Consider the following 22921-nt stretch of genomic DNA (forward strand, 5'->3'; position numbering starts at 1 on the left):
TAAGCTGGGACAAAGTGAGAAAGTGGCATGGACATATATACACTACCAAATGTGAAATAGATAGCTAGTGGGAAGCAGCCGCATAGCACAGGGAGATCAGCTCGGTGCTTTGTGACCACCTAGAAGGGTGGGATAGGGAGGGTGGGAGGGAGGGAGATGCAAGAGGGAAGAGATATGGGGATATATGTATACATATAACTGATTCACTTTGTTATAAAGCAGAAACTAACACACCATTGTAAAGCAATTATACTCCAATAAAGATGTTTAAAAAAAAAAGTCTTTCTGTGCCATTAAACAGACTTTGGCCTTTATTTTGAGTAAAACAGGGAGCCATTAAAGGGTTTTGAATAGAGGAGGGACATAGTCTGACTTAGGTTTTAAAAAGGATCACTCTGCCTGCTCTCTTGAGAATACATTGTAGGGGGCAAGGGTGAAAGAGGAAGACCAATTAGAAGGCTATTGCAATAGTTCAGAAAATGTATTATGGGGGCATAAACTGGGTCATAGCAGTAATTATCATGAAAATAGTAGAATTCTAGTTATATATTTTAAGGTAGACCTGACAGAGTTTTCTAACAGATTAAATATGGCGTGTGAGGGAAAGAGAGTAGGTAAGGATTACCCTTAAGTTTTGGCTGAGTAATTGAAAGGATGCAGTTGCCATTATCTGAGATGGAGAAGGATACTAGTGGAGAAGGTTTGGGGGTAAATATTAGGGGTTTTGTTCTGAACATATTAAACTTGAGATGTCTCTTTGACAGGTAAGTGGAGATATCAAATAAGCAGTAGGATATGAGTTTGGGGTTCAGAGACAAGCTCTGAGCTAAATATATAATTTAGAGTATCACTGGCATACTTTTTTTCAGCCATGAGATTGGATGAGCATATCAACGGTATGAGTACAGAGAAGAGGTCCAAGGATTGAGTCATGGGGCTCTCCAATGGTAAGAAGTCAGTGAGAACAGAAGGTTATCAGCAAAGGAGACTGAGAAGGAATGACCAGTGTGAGAAGGAAAACCAATAGTGTGGTATCCTGGAAGCCAAGTGAAAAAGTATATCAGTGAGGAAGGAGTAATCAACTGTGTCATACGTGGCTGTTAGGTCAGTTACGAAGAGAAGTGAGAATTGACCACTGGATTTAGTATTGTGAGGTCATTAGTGTTCTTTTTTTTTTTTAAAGGTATGAGAAAGTTTATAGCAACTAGTAACATAAAATAAATATATATTATAATGTGGTATCATTATTGTCTATCAATTTATCAAATATTTTAAAAGCATATTATGTAAATATAATTGTCATGGTCCTTATAAAAGACTGGTTTCCAGGTATGAATGAGAATACTTGTCTAACTAACTTTATTAGTGCTATAGACATTAGTGTTCTTAAGCAAGCATTTTGATAGAGGGGTGGGGCAAAAGCCCAAATGAAGAAGATTTAAGAGAGAAGAGGAGAAGAACTGGAAACAGTAAAGATTAAGTGCTTTAAGGACTTTTGCTGCTAAGGGGTGTATAGAAATGCAAATTCCCCTTTCTCTCTTAAATTTTGAAATGTTAGAATTCCTTAGGGTGCCCTGCTTGGTCATCCTCCTTCTTGATCTATATAATCTCTCTGGTGGTCATTCTAACACCTTCAAATGACCTAATGTTTCAAGAAGGACGAAGGGGTCACTAGTTCTAAATATAGTAGAGAAATAAAGTAATTTAAGGACTAAAAAGTATCCATTGGATTTAGCCCCTAATACTTTATTGGAAATGCATTAGAACGATGAAAGATTAACTACCGTTTTAATTTCAGTACCTTCCACATGGAGGTGTTTGGGAGACGGCAAGCTTGGAGTTGGGCTGGAGAGGTGACAAGGACCTGGATGAAATGTTAGGTGGGAGAAAGGGGAAGGAATTGATGGTAAAGATACTTTCTAATGAAGAAACAAGACAAAAGCAGATCAGATGGGTGCATAAAGAGACTGTGAGAGTCCCTAAATCACATGACCTTATTGCTGAGAGGCCACTGAGTGCAAGAGAATATACCAGAGACAGGCAGGAGTAAGTACTGGGGTTTATAATCAAGGCTTCATCAGACACAGTTGGTGGGCTCTGGAGAAGATAAGTCAACATACCAAATTCCTACTCTTCCCATAGCACTTGCTCTTTCCATTCACCTTTACAAAGTCTTGGGGCTGTTAACAAAAATGGCACTTTTGCCACGCTCTCAGCAGAGAACTAAGGGAGGCTTATCCGTTAGTGTTTTCCCCACCCAAATAACCTGAGCCCCCTTTCAACAAAATTCAAGTTCTAAAAAGGAACTAGAACACTAGTTTACTTTAAGCTGTGTCAGGAGTCTTATATTTTGAATTCAATTCCAAAGCCAGGTTCCTTCCCAGAAGCCACCACTTTACAGGCACTAATTGCCCTGACAGCATTCTTAACACAAAAACAAATAACCAAGGGACTGAGACACCAAAACATTGTGACTTGTGTGGAGAGAAAGCAGAATATTACTTGGATTTGGAGGGAAGAGTGTGCAGCTTTTACAGTGTATGATCTCTTTTACTACTGGCATATCTGGTGGAATTGGAGGAGGTACTATTCCCAGGCCAGGCATCATTGGAGTTATTGGTGGAATTCCAGTCATCATTCCAAGAGCAGGATCAAAGTCTTAAAAAGGAGAGGAAAGAGAGAACAATAAATTACACCAGGCAAAATCAAGTAGAGGCAGAATGCTACCTTATAAGCTTCAAACCAAAGGTCTTTCTAAGACAGAGACAAAATATTTAAGAAAACATGTTATTAGCATTACCAGGTCTTAAATATCGTAATTTTGCATTTTTGTTTTGGGCTAGGCCTGTTTGTTTTTGTTTGCCCAGTGCCTGTTTGTCTCTACCTCTCATTTTGACATCCAAGGCCCTTTGTAATATGACCGCGCCTTGTCCATTGATCTTTCCTTCCACTACTTTCCAACACACACCCTCTGCTCCATTCAGACAAGGCTTCTTGCTGTCCCTTGTAACACTTCCTGTCTTTTTGCAGTATAGCGTGGTGTTAAGAGCATACAGTTTTGGGGTTCAGGAAGACCTGGGTCCTAGTTCTACCATTTGATTAGCAGGATGAATCTTTTGAACCTCCGTTTCGTCATTTGCAAACCGGGGTTAATTCCGCCTACTTTTATAGGGAGCTATGAGGAATAAACAAAATGATGAATGAAATGTGCCTAGCATAATGCATAGCACAAAAATGCTCAATAAATAACTATTTTCTGTGCCTTTGTTCCTGTTGTTCTCCCTGCCTGCCTGGAGTCATTCAAGCCTCCCCAAATTCTCCCCATGCTTCAAGGCCTGGCTTAAAGTCCCACCTTTCCAGATAATACTGGTTCATTCTTATCTCTTTATCTAAAAACTGTTCTACACCCGTAGCCACGGAATTTTATTTTGCATCATCTTTTGTTTCATTCAGGGGTGCTTCTAGATGTGTGGGAGCTCCCCAAACATATTTTGTGGGGCTTGTCTAGATACACAATTGATTCACCACAAATCAGCATCAATACTATTCTGGTAGCCCATTCGATACCATGAAAGAAATACCATACCATATAGCCGGAGTGATTTACTTGCCAGGATACTCTCCTGGAACCAAGACTCTGGGAGGACTCCACAGGCACAAGTTCTGAAGCTTCTTGGGGGCATTTACTTGAGTCTACATGTCGGGTAAAGGATTGAAGAGTGCCTCAAAGGGAGAAATGGGGACTGAGGTCCACATAGGTTCAATTTGAGATTGGGGCTCCTTGCTTAGATGACACTGCAGGCCTTTGTGAATCCCAGGCACTGGAGGGGAACCTAGAAAATGTTGAGAAAGCTGCTTCTTGCCATCAAGACCCACAGAGGAGCTGCTCTGGACTTGGGGCACCTACCCCGATGGCACTATCTACCTGGCCAGTCCTCAGCTCTGGAGAGGGACTTAGAAAATATCTGGACAGTCATTCCAAAGCTCGGGGTCCCCTGATGTGAGGGCCCACGGCAGGGGCCCCGCTTACCTGGGTCTAAAGGCGGTACTGATTTCATTGTTTAAATTTTGTCTCTATAACAAAATGCATGTTCTTTGAGAGAACCTCTCACCCCTGCCCTCTGTTATAGAATGCACAGTGTATTGCAAACAAAGAAAATATTGCATAAGGAGTTCTGATAATGTAGGGGTAGTCATGGTAGCAGTAGCAGGTCCTACTCCCCCAGACTTTACCCTGCTCACCACTCAGGCCCAAGGGACAGTGCCTTTAAGTATGTCCTCAAGGTGGCTCTGACCCCCCTGGGTGGTTCTCTAAGATGTTGAAGGAGGTGTATCTAAACAGTGGGAAGAACCTGTGGTTCATACAGAAGCAGGACTTCAAGTATGATAGGCCCAGAAGGAGGGAGTCTTGTGACTGGGCAGATAGGCAGGTGGGTGGCCCATAAGCACCTCCCATTGCAAGCCAGTCCAAGAGAGCTAGGGCATTCCGCATCCTCCCACATGCCTGTCATGCTGAGATGCCAAAACCTTGAACATGTTTAGGAAGAAAGAATTTTCTTCTAAGAGGAAATTTTATTTTTCTGAAAACAAATTTACTTTTAGCCCTCATATGTTATCTCACCCAACATGCAAGTATTCACACATGCCTGTGCGTGCACACACACACACACACTCCTTCCCTTCCTCCCTGTGACTCTCATCTCTCTACTCTCCTCCACATGCTAGTTTTATGACCTTGAGGGATGTTTCTTAATATCTGTGTGCCTCCATCTCCTTTTTGGTAAAAAGTAGGGATAAATAATGACATTTAGCTCAAAGGATGAAAGGACAGAACAGATATGAAAACCTCTGGCATGATACATGGTGGTCCTGATAGGTAAGTTTCCTTCCTTCCATTCAAAACATGCGTCCACACACTAATATATTCACTTATTCAGGCATTCACTTCCACATCCCACAAACATTTGTGATAGCTTCCTATATGTCAGGCTCTGTGCAGGGGGACAGGGCGTCCAGGTCTTTTTTTCCATCTTGGAGAACTTAGGAGCCCTGACACTCTGTGTTCCTATGCTGTAGAATGAGAGCACTGTGGTTAAGAATGCCATTTATGTCTTTGGAAAATTTGATTCCTTGTGTATAAGATTTTGGAAAAATTGTTAACATTATCTCCCCCATTTACAAACTGTTAATTTTCAGTAGGAAAAGATCAGATTAGATTCTGTGCCAACTAAACAATCCCATCTATTTCCCCCCCCTACTGAAATGTTTGTCTTCCTTTTATTGTTCTGCCTGCCTCCTCATTGTTATTCATATAGTTCTGTCACTCACAACTCTACCTTACCACAGATTACAGAAACATCAGTTCATTAAACAAGTTCTGCCACTTCGACTGAGAAAGAAATGCCTGCCTCCATGTACTGTCTACTAATAAATGGAGACAAACAAAAAACAAATACACAGGATAAATATAACTCCTGACTGATGTACTCACCACTGTGCTGTTTGGTATGATTACATTAATATTTTATGAAATTCATTTAAAAGCAAGTGTATTCATGACATATGGCTAAAGCCAGAGTAGATAAACTCCCTTTCTTCTTTGCATTCAATATGCCAAGAGTTCCATAGGCTACACTGCCTAGCAGGGCTTGCTAGAGGGCAGGATGTACATTGTACATGACATTTCAAGGGCTCCTATCACATTGATTATTTCTTTTGTTTATCTTCAACCATTAAAACCAAAGTAGACTTGAATTTCCAATACCAATCAAGAAAATAACCATTTGAAATCATGGGCCTTATACAAGTATTGCAGAATCTGAAAAAAATCAAAGAAGTCCAACACTAAAATACACTGGGAATAGAACACCAGAGAAATTCTCTCCCTTTTTCAGGCCCTATTCTGGCTTGAAGAGTACAGCCAACATGTACATAGTATTACCACTTATGTTAGGAATTTAAACTTCTGAAGGAGATTTGAAATCATTTTATAAAAGGGTTGTTGAGGGACTTCACTGGTGGCCCAGTGGGTAAGACTCCATGCTCCCAATGCAGGGGGCCAGGGTTTGATCCCTGGTTGGGGAACTAGAGCCCACATGCACGCTGCGACTAAGAAGTCCACATGCCGCAACTAAGAGATTGCATGCTGCAACTAAGAAGTCCGCATGCCGCAACTAAAAAAAAAGATCCGGGGCTTCCCTGGTGGCGCAGTGGTTGAGAGTCCGCCTGCCGATGCAGGGGATGCGGGTTCGTGCCCCGGTCCGGGAGGATCCCACATGCCGCAGAGCGGCTGGGCCCGTTGAGCCATGGCCGCTGAGCCTGCGCGTCCGGAGCCTGTGCTCCGGCAACGGGAGAGGCCACAACAGTGAGAGGCCCGTGTACCGCAAAAAAAAAAAAAAGGTCCTAAATAAATAGATAAATAAATAAATAAATAACAAAAAGAAAAGATCCTAAATAAATAGATAAATACATAAATACATAAATATATATATAAAAAACAAAAAATATCCTAAATAAATGGATAAATACATAAATATATATATATATTATTATTATTATTATTTTTGCGGTACATGGGCCTCTCACTGTTGTGGCCTCTCCCGTTGCCGGAGCACAGGCTCCGGACGCGCAGGCTCAGCGGCCATGGCTCACGGGCCCAGCCGCTCCGCGGCATGTGGGATCCTCCCGGACCGGGGCACGAACCCGCATCCCCTGCATCGGCAGGCGGACTCTCAACCACTGCGCCGCCAGGGAAGCCCCAGTAAATAAATACTTTTAAAGAGGGTTGTGGAAAAGGCCAGGGTATTCCCCTAAAGTCATTTCACAATAAATATCCTGTTCTGTTTTGCTTTTACCACCATCTCTTCTTCTAACGCCTTTTCCCTACTGCCTTCTTTACTCTTGGCACTGCCATTGATGGAAATGTCATAAGATGTTGGTTTGTATTCCGTCTTTTGATTCACGTACATTCCAAACTCCCAGCTTACTGGAAATGCTGCAAATGCTGTTTTTCAGTTGCGCCACCTTGCTCCTCTGAGTTGCAGCTCTATTACATCTCTATTACATGATTTTAAGTAATGTTTCAGTGTAGCCTTAAGTCTTCCTGCTGCCTAGCAACTTGCACTTAACTCAACATAGAGTAGTTATCTAGCAATATTATCATCCTCCATTCTCTGTATACATCTGAGCCAGGGAGCTACAATGGAGGAAAATGTCATTTGTCCAGTCATCCATATGTCTAACCATTTGTATGTCCTTCCGTATTTTGATGCCAGCCCCTCTGCAGGTGTTGGGGTTGAAGGAATAAGATAAAATCCTCGACTTCAGAGTACAGTTTGGGAACAGCCATGCAAACAATTATAATGCTTTATCATCAATTATTATTATCATCACTATAATTGTTTATTGGGTGCTTCCATTGTGCTAGGGACTGTGCTTAAGCATTTTATATAATCTCATTCCAAAAGACCAGTGGGCTAGGTACTGTTATTATCCTTCATTTTATAGATAAAGAAACTGGGGCTCAGAAGCGTTTAGTTACTTGCCCAAGATTCCACAGCCAATAACCTAGGCAAGACCTAGGATTCAAATCCAGGTTAGTTTAACTCTAATGCTTTTAACCACTGCACTGCCTGTCAATGTAGTATGGCAATTGTTTTAATGAATTACTTTAATTACAGGTATAAGGTGAAACAGGTATGCTGAAAAACATGGCAGACGAATAACAAAATGCTTCTATATAATTCTTTTTTGCAAGTGTGGTGGATTAAAGGTGGATACGAATTCTTTGTTTCCCCTCCTGTCAAGAGGTGAGGTCTATGCCCCATCCCCTTGAGGATCTGGATGGGCTCTAGAACCACTTTGACCAATAGAATACAGCAGAAGGGATGTTGTGCCTGTTTTCAGGGCCAGGCCTTAAGAGAGATAAAATTTCCACTTGTCTCTGGGAACACTTGCTATGGGAGCTTTAGTCACAATGTAACATGTCTGACTACCATGCTGGAGAGACCATGTGGAGAGGGCCTTAGTGTAAATGGAAAGGGAGGGATACAGCTGAGCCCGGTGTTTTATCTGTCCCTGCCAAGGTGCCATGAGTATGAATAAAATTGTATTGGAACCTCCAGACTATCCCACCACAGCTGAGGCATCCCAGTTGATACCATGTGGAACAGGTGGATTGCCCATTTGAGTCCTGCTTAAACTCTTTATCCAGAAAAATCTTAAAATATAATAAAGTCATGTGTCTTAAGCCACTAAGTTATAATGTGTTTGTCATACAGCAATAGGTAAGCAGAATATGCAGCACGTCTGAAGAGTGGGGTGTGATTGGTTAATAGAGTTAGCTATTTTCAAGTAATTAAAATAGAAAGTACACTAAGCACCTAACTAGACTGACATTATTTTTCCGGTTATTGAAAAGGTGCTTTGGGATCCAGCAGGGCCCCACAGCCACTGTCTTTGAGCAATAGTTGTCACTGTACTATTGCTGTGTAGAAGGACCAGTTGGAACAATGCCAGATGACAACACACTACCAGATGTACAAAGACTACAGATGTCTACAAAACACTAGAAACCTTAGAGGCTGCCCATCTTTAATGCCTGACAAAGACACCACATATGCCAATTTTATGGTTCAACCCTTGATATTTTCTGGCAGGCCAGTTCACGATGGCTTTCTTCCTATAGACAGCAACATCTACTTTTGTGGCAGGGGAAGAGGATGCTGTCCATAATACTACTGCCCACTGATCAGGTGTATATGAATTTTCAGGTTTTATACATATCATCTCATTTAAACTTCAGAACAATCCTAAGGAATGACCAATATTATTATTCCCTACTTTACAGATGAGGAAATTGAAGCTTACAGAGATAACACAGTAAGGCCACACAGTACGTGGCTTTTACTAGTTATGCTCTCAATCATTACTCTACTCTGCTTCTCACAAAGTCCATGGGTCCACAGGAAAAAAAGATACTTCTTGTCAGACTAAGCTCTGTTATCTACCTACTCAACCTGTAGAGTCCTTCAAATGTTCCTGTCCAAAAGGCTACCATAGGATTGCTTATCTCTACAGCCAGAACTTCCTGTTGAGATATTCAATATATGTGTTGTCACAGCATTAGATAATTTAGAGCCCTCTGTTCTAAATCTGAAGTCTCAACTTTGACTCACAGGAGAAGTTGGAATTGTGGCAATGTATGAACTGGAGATAGGCAGATATAGGAGCTGACATATTTACTATCCTGCTTGCCTTTTCAGAACTGGACCTGGTTCTGGCCGGCTGGAGTCCTCTTCATACCCTCAGAAAGCCTCTGCTTACACTTAGTGACTTCTCCCCATCCAAGTCCCCCGCCCAGGTCCATTAAGGGCATTTCCAATCTTTTAGGTATTCCAGAGACCCTTGATCACCAGGAGGTAGTTTGTATTCACAGTAAAACCATTGAAATGCAACTATGGATTAGTCTAAAATAAATGTTCCAAATAGGATCTAATTATATATGCATAATTAAGCTATTTTATAGAAAATTATGATTCTAATTCAGGTATACATTTCTGGTACATTATTGCTATTTCTTTAGAGTTCCTACAAAATTCATTGGAAAATTAAGAATTATGCCTGGGTATTGAGAAATTTTAACTCACTACAGTCCTGGCTGCCTCCTCTCTACACAGATCTTGAAAAGACTTTTCAGGCAGCCAACCTGAAGAGGGAACACAGATTTCTAAGGAGAGCTTGGCTGAGCTGTGAGATGACCTTGGACTTACCACAAGCCCTCTTGGAAATAGAACACAAGTTTCTAAATTTTTGCACAGTGACTCTCAAATTCTACCAAAATCTGTCTTGCTTCTCCAGAAGATCATCAAAACCCTTGTTTCAGGTCAGTTGGAAAGTTGGGGTAGGGCCTGGTTCATGTACAATGACAAACGAGGCAGCAAGCTGGGCTTGGGTGGGTTATGTGGCATAATTTCAGCTCATAAAGACTCTCCCTAATAAATATCAACTTTGATCCCAAATTCCAACCAATGAAGCTTTATTTCATTAGTATAAGTTTTTGCAAATATCTATATATCTAGTCCACCTTCCCCCTATTCCTCCCTATTTTGTTCTTTGTGTTCTTGCCTTGTTAGAACATTTGACAGATTCAGGGTCATGCCCCTGACTCTCATCTAGGGATTCTGTGAACACCTTTGGAAAGGCATTAGGGAGGACATTTCACACTACATCTTTGGTTCCTAGATTTCTGGATTTTAGAGATGAATAAGAAATATATATATACATATATATATTTAAGGTTGCCAACCTCTTAATTTGCTAAGAAAAGACATGGAAAAAAGTAACAAAAATTAACCACATACCATTCATACAATTCATAAAAGACAGAACATTTCAAAACCAAAAATACAGGAAATCTATAATCTCCAAATAAAGAACAGTCCTTTCAATTGAGCAAATTTAGCTTCATGAAAAATTCACTATATTCTTAGTTTCTACATTTTGCAGTGGATGACAGAAAGCAATATCAACTGGTCCTGGGCTCCAGCCCAGTGTTTGGAGATGACTCAACTACCTCACTTAGTGTGCACCCTTATGTATGAAGATCCCTATGAAAAAAGTCTTTCAGAGCTAAAGTGTCAAACACACACAAGTGTTAAGGGCCATGAAAAGTTTGACTTCTCCTGAGGACTGGTATATTTTCTCTTCAGGGAAAATGCAAATTATATAACTGATCAGGTTTCCCTTTTTGTTTTGGCTACCTGGTCACAAGTGCAGTTCACCTTTAGAAACTGGGTGGGATCCTATGACCTACATATCTCAATTCTAATTAACCTCCCTACCGGGGCTTCCCCTTCTATTCTCATTTATATTTTCCCAGATGATGGTTTATTTTACTTGTAATTTTTTTCTTTTACTGTAATCTTTCTTATAAGCTGCCTCAAATATTTTGTGGAATGGGGTGATGTAAATCAGCTCAGTATTTAACCATTTTCCCCACACTGTATAGTCTTGCATATCTTCCGGTCGTTGGTGTACCACTTCCTCTGTTTAGGCTGTTCTTAGTTCCTTTTTTCCATCTGACACTTTCTTATATATCCCTGGACACTGAGCTCAAATGTTGCCACTTCTGTCAACCTTCCCTGATCACCACTACCCACCTAGCACCCCTTCCATCCTACCCTGGCTAAAACAATACTTTTCTACATGTATCTACTATGACACTTGCTACACTGTAGTGTAGTGATATGGACTTTGCTGCCTCTGCCACTGGATTCTGAGCTTGAAGGCCCATTTGGTATCCCCTTGACCTAGCTCAATATATTTAAATTCATGGATGGGTGAATAAAAGCACAAAGGAACAAAATGTTTAGGAAGTCTCTGAGTTGTTGAGGGTCAAGAGGCAGCTCAAATGAGAACAGGTTTTATTAGGGATAAAATATGGGGGTTCTAAAAATACTCTAGTCACTATGAGGGAAGGAATCTTTCTCTTTTTTGTTCACTGGTTTATCCCCAGGGCTCCTCGCAGTATCTTGCTTACAGCAGGCCTCAGTAAATATTCCTTGTATGAATGAATAAATAAACCATCTCACTCTACTGGACTCTTCATAATAGTTTCCATGGGGGAATCTTGAGAGTCCCATCACTTGGTAGGATTCAAGCTTGATTTGGAGAGACATTAGTTCTATTTGGTACAGTGGTTTATATATTATCGGCTCTTGGTGAAGTGTCCACCATGATGATGAACAGTGCTCTCCTTTCTCAGGATCTCAACATTATCTGCCACTGAAAGCATATTCTATTTGTGGAAGATATTAAAATAATAGAAACCCAAGACTGGGCCTCCTTGAGGAGCTTGAAGAACAGTGGCCTATCATGTGTCACACATCTTCATTCTTTCTTTCTGTTCTCATCAGACTTTGCCTGCTGCATCCAGTGAGAACTGCCTCCTTAAGAATGACAATTCTCATAGATGGGCAGCGTCTTGCTCTGGGAATAAGGGCCATGAGTCATATTTTCCAACATCTCTCATTATGGAGGAGGCATAGTCAATACAGTGGAGACACCATAATGAGGGACACTTCTTCTTTGGGACTTCACAGGCTCCACACTTGGATGCTAAGGATATTTTAATTTAGGGGAAAGTAAAGGAAGCAGCACACAGTATTCACTGAGTACCCTTTAATCGGTCCATTCTTGGATTCATCTGGGATGATGGGCAGAACAATGCTCCAAAGGCAGCCTGACTCTTTTTGGTGCCTCCCTTCATGTGAAAACTAACATTAGTCTTATTTGACGAGCTTGGAGAAGCAAATAATCTTTCGGGAAAGACAGGTGCTGGCCAGAGGGGACCTTCAAATCTGCCATCACTGTGGATTAACTTTATTGAACAGCAGCTGTACAAAAAACACCATGTTAGATGAAAGGGAGCTCTACACCAAACCCCAGAGATGGACAGTTTCTGCTCCATGCTCAAGGAATATAATAAGCTAGACACTGCCCAGATGACAAGTATGTGTCTAAGAGATTCAGCATCCATGACAGTATGGATTTGAGCTCTCTGGGGGAAGTCAAGGAAGCTTATGTATCATTTGTTTTTCATCAATGCCAAAAGCCTTTTCTGTTGTCACAGATAGGCCAGATGAGACAGGACAAAGAAAAACTCTGCCGGCTAAGAAGGAAACCTTCTAAGGGGCAGAAAAGTAGCTAAATTACTAAGCCATCAATGGGTGACCTCAGGAAAGAGTTTCATGTGGCTCCTTTGCTTCCTTTTCCATTTTAAGGAATTTGGGGCAGTAGGAAGAGGATTAGGGGGATGTTTTATCCCATTCAGTTAAAACATTACATAAAAAGGTGGCAGGCCCCCTGTTTCCCAGACTCTAGCAAGAAGAAGGGTAAGCAGCATTGGCGTGTGGAGCCAACTTTCTGCTTCTCTGGACACCCCCCACCAGAATTACAGGGAGCAGTCACCAGCATTGTCAGACACACACTGTTCTCTTCACCTGCCATTGTCCAGTTCTTCTCCAGGGAAAAATTTGTCCCTGCATTCATTATACTTCATTGTTGTTAAGAATAGAAATAAGCCATAATTCAACTTTTTGTGAGCCATATATCAGATGTGAACTTGAAATAATAATAATCATAGCTGAGTTCACTGAGGAATTACTGTTGAGTCAGGCATCATTCTAAGACTTTACATGTATTAACTCATTAATCCTCATAACAATGCTATGTCATAGGTGCTATTATTATCTCTGTTTTACAGATGAAGAAACTGAGGCATAGAGAGGTTAAGTAAATTGCCAAAGGTTACACAGCTACTTAATGTCAGAGCAGGGATTTATTTGAACCCAGGCAGTCTATATCCAGAACCCACGTTCTAATCTGATGAGTAAATTGCTTCCCTAAAATAATATGGAGAGGAGAAAAATCATTTCACATACAACTGAAGTGATTTTACACATAGCTTTACAAAGTATGTCTCAGCCTAGTGCTATTGCCCTGTATACTTTTTTTTTTTTTTTTTTTTTTTTTTTTGCGGTACGCGGGCCTCTCACTGTTGTGGCCTTTCCCGCGGAGCACAGGCTCCAGATGCGCAGGCTCAGCGGCCATGGCTCATGGGCCCAGCCGCTCCGCGGCACGTGGGATCTTCCCGGACCGGGGCACGAACCCGTGTCCCCTACATCGGCAGGCGGACTCCCAACCACTGCACCACCAGGGAAGCCCTTTTTTATTGGGGAGGAGTATTTTTTTTATTTTTAAATTTATTATTATTTTTAAGAGAACTAAATATCAGTATTTCTAAGACCAGGTTTCCAAAAACCCAAGTAACTTTCCTTGGAGCATAGCTAAATGATCCCTGAGTCACAAGGTTGAAGGGGACCATGAGAAGCCATTTCTTCATAGTCCTTAAGAAAACAAGAGGGAGGCAAAGGGGCTTGAAGTAGAAATTAAAATCACTCTTGAGGTTTCAAATGTCTAGTTGGGGTGGATGTGATTAGCACTGACACTGGCTGCCTAGTACCCAAGTACTTTCAGTCTAAATGGCAGCTTAGCAGCTATTTGAAGGAAGTATGTTAGTATTTCCTTTATCTTAAATAACATGTAATATGACTAATAGCAATAATAATGGCACCAGTTAACCTTCACTGAGTGCTTATTATATACCAAGCATTGTGCTAAGTATATTATTTAACATTCACAGCAATCCTATGAGGTAGGTACTATAACCATCCCCATTTCACAGATGAGAAAACTGAGGTACAGATAGGTCAAGTAACTTGCTCAAGGTCACATAGCTAGCAAGTGGCAGAGCCAGGATTTAACCCGAGCAGTTTGTCTTTAAGGCCTGTACTAAGCAAGGTACTGTCTCTGCAGAAATAGCCCTCTGAGCTACTGTTATGAAAACCTACCCCAATTTTCTAGGCCTGATATTGACCCTAGCACAGCTTTGGGCCTGTAACGATGGCCTGGATGATTTTTTACTCCCAATGTTAGGCCTTTTTTGGTTCCACATTATAGATGGGTGGCAAAGCACTGAAGATTACTTTGTGAGCATAGAGTTATGTTTAAATGTGGTAATTTACAAATAATCTAAGCTAACATTTAGTCCTCTTAGTAACAGAGTAGGTCTGGCCTCAAGATTTTTTCTGGGACATATACCCATATGGTTCAGTCTTCCATAAATTGGTAATATTTAAGCCAAATCAGATAATCTAGTCACTCTAGACTATAAGAGATAGTCTAGAGTGATTGTGATTGTGATTCAGGACCACTCTATATAAAGCTATAAAATAATATATAAGATTTTAGTTTAAATTCTATTATAATAAAATAATGAAGAAAAATGAAATAAAAAAATTACGCCCTTTGGAAATGTTTATGAGAAATATATTAATAATGATTTTTAAAGTATTTTAATAGCCAACATTTTTGAGCACTAACTATGTGCCAGGAATTTTACTAAGCACAATTTAATTCTCACAACAACCCTAAGTGGCATCACTCTAGATCTGTTTCTCAACTTTAATGTGCTTATGAATCACATGGGGATCATGTTAAAATGCAGCTTTGATTCAGTAGGTCTGGGCTGTGGCCTGAGATTCTGGGATTCTTAACAGCTCCCAGGTTATGCAGACCACACTCGAGTAGCAAGGTCCTAGATTGGCCTAGATTGTCTTGGTCCTGTCATGCTTTTAAGTAGGATAACAAGTGAATCTGGGAGATTAATGTTTAGGATGTTTAAAAAGCACCCCAGGCTTCCTGATATGGCAATTCCCTAATGTCTTCATAAACCCATTTTTTGATCAAATTTATAATTATTTTATAACATTTATATCATTATTCATGATTTTATATTTGCAAATTTGCCTACTTGCTAAAATTTCTTTGTAACCCCCCAAATCAATACTCACAATACTTTCATGGTCATTTAAGGTCATATGCAGAGCGATAAAAAATTTGAGTTGCCCAAGGCACATTCACAAACCTATTTTTATGGTTAATGGCTCTGATAGTCCAGGAAGCTTTTCTGTGTCTAAACTAAGCCCTTCAGATGACATGGCATTTTTCTTCTGATTTTATCTTTAGTGGAGATGGAGTTAGTATACCATGCCCATTCTCTTACAGGTTACTTTGTTCTAAAAAATATGAACAGTTATTCAATGTTAACAATAGTCTTTGGGATGTTCCCCGCTATCTCCTGTCCTTCCCTCTAGGAACCTAAGGTTTTTGGGATATCTAAGTCAGTTCTCATTCTAGCTCCATGTTTATTTGCTTCCTCTAAGAAATGTATAAAATTAGACAAACTTTGTAATTCTTTGCCAAATCCTGCTGTACTTTTATTGCAATGAGTTAAATATTCAGTGACCATATCCTGCATCAGATATACCCCCAGCTTGCCCATAGTGCAATAGGGACTATACTAGTAACTACAGGCCACCCAGCCTATAAAGCTCATATTACAAAAATGCACACTCTAGGCAGAATCTGATAAATGTCAACTTCAAAATAAGTTGTGTCATATTGTTATATTTATGTCCATATGGTCAGTAAAAAGAAACACTTGTGAGGTGATTAAAAATAGCATACCAGGTAAAATTGGTTGTCCGGCAATTCCCAGCGGTGCCATTCCAAGATTATTCATTGCTGTGGCCCATGCAGTTGGATCAGACATGGGTAGTGTCATTGCAGTGGAATCCACATTCAGAGTTCTACTATTATCAGCTAAGAAGAAATGACAAGCAAAATAATTTGTTGTATTAAGGTTTCAGTATCTAGTTCACTTATCAATGTAAACTCTGGCAACTCTTTACAGAAATGGACTGATGGACAAGTGGTGGACACAGCCTTAATTTCAGCTCTTTACAAGGGTTAAAACAATACAGCTCGAACTGGCAGGAAGTTACAGAATTTGAAAGCCCTTTACCAGATGGCATTTTAGTGTTTCTTTCTTTCTCTCTCTCCCTCTCTCTCTCACCCCACTCCCCTCCCTCCCTCCCTCCCTTCTTTCTTTCTTTCCTCCCTCCCTCCCTCCCTTCTTTCCTCCCTCCTTTCCTTCCTTCCTTCCTTCCTTCCTTCCTTCCTTCCTTCCTTCCTTTCTCCTTGTTTTAAAGTCAATGAAAACTATTTTTTAGAGTAGTTCTAGGTTCACAGCAAAATTGAGGGGAAAGTACAGAGATTTCACATATACACCCACCCCCCCCCACATGCATAGCCTCCCCTATTATCAACATCTCTCACCAGAGTGGTTCATTTGTTACAACTGATGAACCTACACTGATGCATCATAATCATCGAAAAGCCATAGTTTACATTAGGTTTCACTTTGGTGTTTTACATTCTACAGGTTTTGAAAAATGTATAGTGACATGTATCCATCATTGTAGTATCATACAGAGTATTTTCACTGCCCTAAAATTCCTTTGTGCTCTACTTATTCATCCTTCTCCCCTCCCCAACCCCAGCAACCACTGATCTTTTACTGTCTCCATAGTTTTGCCTTTTCTAGAATGTCATATAGTTGGAATCATACAGTATGCAGCCTTTTCAGATCGGCTTTTTTCACTTAGTCATATACATTTAAGTTTCCTCCATGTCTTTTCATGGCTCCATAGCTCATTCCTTTTTTTTTTTTTTTTGCTGAATAATACTCCATTGTCTGGATATACCACACTTTATCTTTTCACGTACTGAAGGACATTGTGGTTACTTCAAAGTTTTGGCAATTATGAATAAAACTGCTATAAACATTTCTGTGCACGTTTTGTGTGAACATAAGTTTTCAGTTCCTCTGGGTAAATACCAAGGACTGCAATCACTGGATTGTATGGTAAGAGCATATTTAGTTTTGTAAGAAGCTGTCAACCTGGCTTCCAAAGTGGCTGCACCAGTTTGCATTCCCACCTCCAGTAAATGAGAGCTCCTGTTGATCCACATCCTCACCAGTATTTAGTGTTGTCAGTGTTCTGGATTTTGGTCATTCTAATAGGTTTGTAGTGGTATTTCATTGTTGTTTTAATTTGCATTGCCCTGATGACATATGATGTGGAGCATCTTCTCATATGCTTATTTACCATCCATATATCTTCTTTGGTGAGGTGTCTATTAGTCACTGGCCCATTTTTCAATCAGGTTGTTTGTTTTACTATTGAGTTTTAAGAGTTCTCTGTGTATTTTAGATAACAGTCCTTTATCAGATGTGTATTTTGTAAATATTTTCTTCAAGTCTATGTCTTGTCTTCTCATTCTCTTGACATTGTCTTTCACAAAGTTTTTTAATTTTAATGAAGTCTAGTTTACCAATAATTTCTTTCATGGATCATAACTTTGGTGTTATATTTAAAAAGTTATTGCCATATCCAAAGTCATCTAGGTTTTCTCTTATGTTGTCTTTTAGGAGTTTTACAGTTTTGTATTTCACATTTAGGTCTATGATCCATTTTGAGCTAATTTTTTTTTTTTGGTGGTACGTGGGCCTCTCACTGCCGTGGCCTCTCCCGTTGCGGCGCACAAGCTCCGGATGCGCAGGCTCAGCGGCCACGGCCCACGGGCCCAGCCGCTCCGCGGCATGTGGGATCTTCCCAGACTGGGGCACGAACCTGTGTCCCCTGCATCGGCAGGTGGACTCTCAACCACTGCGCCACCAGGGAAGCCCTGAGCTAATTTTTTGATGGGTATAAAATCTGTGTCTAGATTCATTTTTTTGCATGTGGTTGTCCAGTTGTTCCAGCACATTTGTTGAAGAGACTATCTTTGCTCCATTGTATTGCCTTTGCTCCTTCGTCAAAGATCTGTTGACTCTAATTATGTGGGTCTATTTATGGGCTCTCTCTTCTGTTCCATTGATCTATTTGTCTATTCTTTCACCAGTACCACACTGTCTTGATTACTATAGCTTTACAGTCAGTCTTCAAGTTGGGAGGCATCAGCCTTCCAACTTTGTTCTTCTTCTTCAATATTGTGTTGGCTACTCTGGGTCTTTTGCCTCTCCGTAAAGTTTAGAATCAGTTTTTTTTTTTTTATATCCACAAAATAACTTGCTTGGACTTTGACTGAATCAAGTTGGGAAAAACTGACATCTTGACAATATCGAGTCTTCCTATCCATGAACATGAAATATCTATTTATTTAGTTCTTCTTTGGCTTTTTTTTCATCAGAATTTTATAGTTTTCCGAGTTTTTTTTTTTCAAGTGTACACACCACAGGAGCTTGGGATGATTAAGATGTTTCCCATTCTTCTCATAGTCTAGTTGCATATGATTACTTCAGCAGCTTTCATCCAAACTACTCATGCATGCAAACCAAGAAAAAACATCCAAAAGGGGTTTCCATAGTAGCAATGAAAAGGAAAAATTATATTCCTGATGGAATTTCATATCTTTGAGGCAGTACTTTTGAGTTGGACACATGATCAACAAACATCAATTTAACCAATTGAGTATTTGGGGGGTTAGGATAGCAGAGTACAAGCAGATAGGAGACATAGTCCCTGCCTTCAAAGGTTATACAATCTAACTGAAGAGACCGATGATGATGGTCATGATGATTATTATCACTACTCTCACCACCTCCATCCATTACTACCACTAACTATTGAACATTTGCCATATGCTAGGTAAAGCTCTTGGCATGCATTATTTTCATTTAACTTTCAAAACAACCCTATGAGATAGGGACTCTTTATATCTCCATTTAATAGATGAGAGGCTTTGAAGGGTTACATATATAGTCCAAGGTCACACAGGATGTGTACTTTTAGGCACCATGCTTTAGTGTCTCCAAATAAACAATTAGGAAACAATGAAAGACTCAGAGTATAGACTAGGAATGTTATTGAAGTTTAAGGAATGAGGCTTTGTGGAGAAGACAGGATTTGAAAGAACGGGCCAGATTTCTATAGCGTATGTCTTGAATTATAGGTAGTTATTAAATAGGTAAGGAAGAGGGGGTAAGACATTCCAGAGCAGGGATGACATAAGCAAAGACGTTGAAGCAGGTTATACATGCATGTGCATGTATATATTGCACAGTTGGGAGAGATATAGTCGTAAGTCATCTGAGCACAAAAAGTCTTTTATTTTGGTAAATTTCCCTCTGACTACTGATAGCCATTAAAAAAAAAACTTTCCATTGCTTTCCTCCTACCTCCCAGTATGCACTCCTGCCAATTACACCCCCAAAGGCAACTCTATTCTAATAGTAGCTTGCTAACATCCGTCCATCACATCCTTCCAACCTGGCAATATGAGGGATGATCCTTGGCTGGGTTATTTATACAAGTGCTATTTTGGTCACTGATTGGTCATTACAAGAAAATGCAAATGGCCAAAAACATTATTTCTGAAATATTAGTTTTTATTATTCTCCTATACTGCGAAATTGCCTATGCTCCCCCTCCATAAACCCCCCCCCACACACACAGAGTGATTGATGGCCCTAAGCATTTGTTACCGCAGTCAGAAGTCACATTTCAGAACTGGTGATTTCTCCGTCTGTAGGAGCTCTAGTCCTCACACCCAGTTTTCAGTGGTCTCTGAGAACGCATACAAGAAGGCTAGAAATAGCCTCTTGTAAATATTATCAAGAAAACAAACATGGGGCATCAAATATCCTTTGGGTCAAGAGTTTACATAATGATTATTAGGTTCATCTTGACTCCCAATCCCCAACTAGGGAGACAAGTTTTAGAGAATGTTATAGCTGGAAGGGACCTTTAGGACGTTACTGAGTATGCACTTTGATTTTCTCTGCTGGCTGGAGAATGACTCTTAGAGGAAACAGGTTTAGAAGGACTGGTCCCCAATGCTAAAAATAATTTTTTGCAACAGTCTGGCTACTCACTGGCTCTGCAGGCATGGGAAATATATAAGAGAATTAGGAATTATTCTCAATAAAGAATTTTGAGATCAAAGATTAAGAATTTACAATGTACTTAGCCAAACTCTGGACTAATTTGGTGGGGGTGGGGGAGAGAATGATCTAAATTATCAGTTTTTTTAAAGGACAACATAGTACCACTATTTTCAAACTATATATTAATTCACAGTGCTTGTTAAAATGTTAGCAAGTAGAGTTCCTATTAGGCTTGTTTACAATGAACAGATAAGGAACATGCTAATTAACAGCATTATTTCGCTACAACGAACTCGGTTCTTAAATCCTTAAGGAGTTCTGCTTTAAATGCCCTTCTCATCACCCTCCCTTCCCCCAACACCCATCTCCACCTGTCAAGTCCTACTCATTTTTCAAGGGTCGTCTCAAATGCCACCTTGTCTGTGAAGCTACCTCACTGGAATTAATTACTCCTTCCTATGTGTTTTCATAATATTTTATGTAGAATTTGATTTTCATCTTTGTTTATTCTCTCACTTCTCCCCAAACCAAACTTTTATTGAGTCTTAGTATATGCCATGTTCTGTGCTAGTGACTAGGAATATAGAGATGAACAAAATTCATTTACTGTTCTGGAAGAACTCACAATACAATGAGAGGCATGACATATAAACAACTAAATACAAATCATTATAATAAGTACTGTAAAAAAACTATGAGGAAAGTGCTATGGGAACAGAGAAGGAGTAATGAAATCTCTGTAATGGGTCTGGACATATGTGTTTGGGGTTGAGAGGTGGAGGAGATGAGGAATAGTCAGGGAAGCCTTCACTGGCGAAGAATCATTTGAAGTGAGTCTTTAAGGAGGGATAGGATTTTCCTCTAGGTGGTGAATGGAGGATTAGGGTTGAGGAGCATTCCAGGAAGCAAGAACAACTGAACATTTACCATTGACTGCCTTGAATTATAGTTATTGGATACATGTCTCTCTTCTGCTAGCCTACATGCTCCTTTAGGTCAGGGACTGGGTTTTAGGCATCTTTGTTTCCCCATTTCTTAGTTTAGTGTCTGGTATGAAGTAGGTATTCAAGAAATATTTGAATGAATGAATAAAGAAAATCAACTTACATTGATTTGGGGCACAATAAGCAATCTATGCAATGACACTCATTTATTATTTGTATACCTTTTCAGAACGATAAATTGGGATGCCATCTTAAAGGGGATGGTATAATTGTTAAACTGATTCACTCTCCAGGACAACTGAATTTATATGTAGAAATTTATTTAGAGTTATAACCAGGGATAGATGCACCCAACTAATAATTCAGTTTGATTTTATTAGCTATAATCTTTTCCCCATATAGGCACAGTCATATATATAAGCAAGCTTGTAAATTTTTACTTTCAAAGAGAAATCCCAGATGATCATCTCTGGCAGCAATCTGGATTTAAGGTCTGTACTAACAAAACATGCTGTGCTACACATCTGTTACAAATTATCACTTAATGGTGGAAAAGTTAAGTCCTGATTCACTTTTCAGACTAAAAATGCACATCTAATAATTTCTTTAGGTGTTTTATAAAAGTAGTCCTACGTCACTAAAGGAAGAAATTGCTCATTTTCCCATGAGTCCTATACTCACTGGCAACAGCCAAGAATATTCAGAAAGTAAGTGCCAGTGGTTGTCAAATGGTATTCAAAATACCTCACCCAAGTCTGTAGATCATGTCCTGCTATGCTGGTTCTATTGTTCTGCTTGTGTGGCAACTCCTCAAGACATCAAGTTGTAGAGTGGCTGTAAATGAGTGCCCTCTAGGTAAACTGATTGAAGATATGGCACTTTGGAACAAGAGTTCATTAGCACGAAAAAAATTAAACATTGGAAACTGAAATCCACTTTAAGCTGGTATCACCCCAAAACTATCAAATCACTATTGCCATCTGTTTATTTTTACACTGTTTATGCTTCACTGATTAAGTAGTCAATTACTGTCAAAGTTATTTGATCTTGAAGACAATACACACACACACACACACACACACACACACACACACACACACACACACACACACACATTCTGTGATACACCTCATCCTGTAGTGGAGTTAATTATTTCAAATGTTTCCCTTATTTCCTTTGAAACAAGTTCAATATGTTGGTGCCATCTTGCCAAATATATTTTATTAAGACATAAACTCTTCTTCTCTGACAGTTTACTCCCCTATAATTTTTCTTTCTTTAGTTCAGTTTTACATCCATTGGTTTTTATGCTTGCTATAACTCTATTACACAGTATTGTACAAAGTTGAGGAGAGGATTTTGTCAACAAACATCTATTGAAAGTCTCTCAAGAGTAGGAAGTAATCTTGCCTAGTGATCAAGAGCATGGGTTTGGGAGTCAGATGGCTCTGTACCACAGTCTAGCTCTACTACTTAGTAACTGTAATGTGATCATTATTTTGCTCCTTTCTTTTCTCCTCTATTTGCCAGCCTGCCTTCCAGCCTTCCTTTCATATTTAGTGTAAGTTCATTGAACATTTTCTATGTGTCATGCATCATTCTAGATATTGAAGACAACATTGTT

At 39.8% G+C, this 22921-nt stretch overlaps 1 protein-coding gene across 8 annotated transcripts in view; it reads right to left on the bottom strand.

Annotated features, from left to right (window-relative positions):
• ENOX2 (ecto-NOX disulfide-thiol exchanger 2) overlaps positions 1 to 22921 on the bottom strand; it is a 284835-nt gene that overhangs the window by 57407 nt on the left and 204507 nt on the right. For 7 of the 8 annotated variants that reach the window (XM_029240315.1, XM_029240314.1, XM_029240322.1 and 4 more), the window contains 2 exons: positions 16090 to 16224; positions 2503 to 2658 (listed from right to left, as the gene is read on the bottom strand). In XM_029240315.1, the coding sequence (XP_029096148.1) occupies positions 2503 to 2658; positions 16090 to 16224 (291 nt within the window). The remainder of the gene's footprint in view (positions 1 to 2502; positions 2659 to 16089; positions 16225 to 22921) is intronic. The other variant, XM_029240320.1, reaches the window with a different exon arrangement.

The sequence above is a fragment of the Monodon monoceros genome, unplaced genomic scaffold (genome assembly GCF_005190385.1).
Source record: "Monodon monoceros isolate NGI ecotype Baffin Bay Population unplaced genomic scaffold, NGI_Narwhal_1 Super_Scaffold_22, whole genome shotgun sequence".
NCBI lineage: Eukaryota > Metazoa > Chordata > Mammalia > Artiodactyla > Monodontidae > Monodon > Monodon monoceros.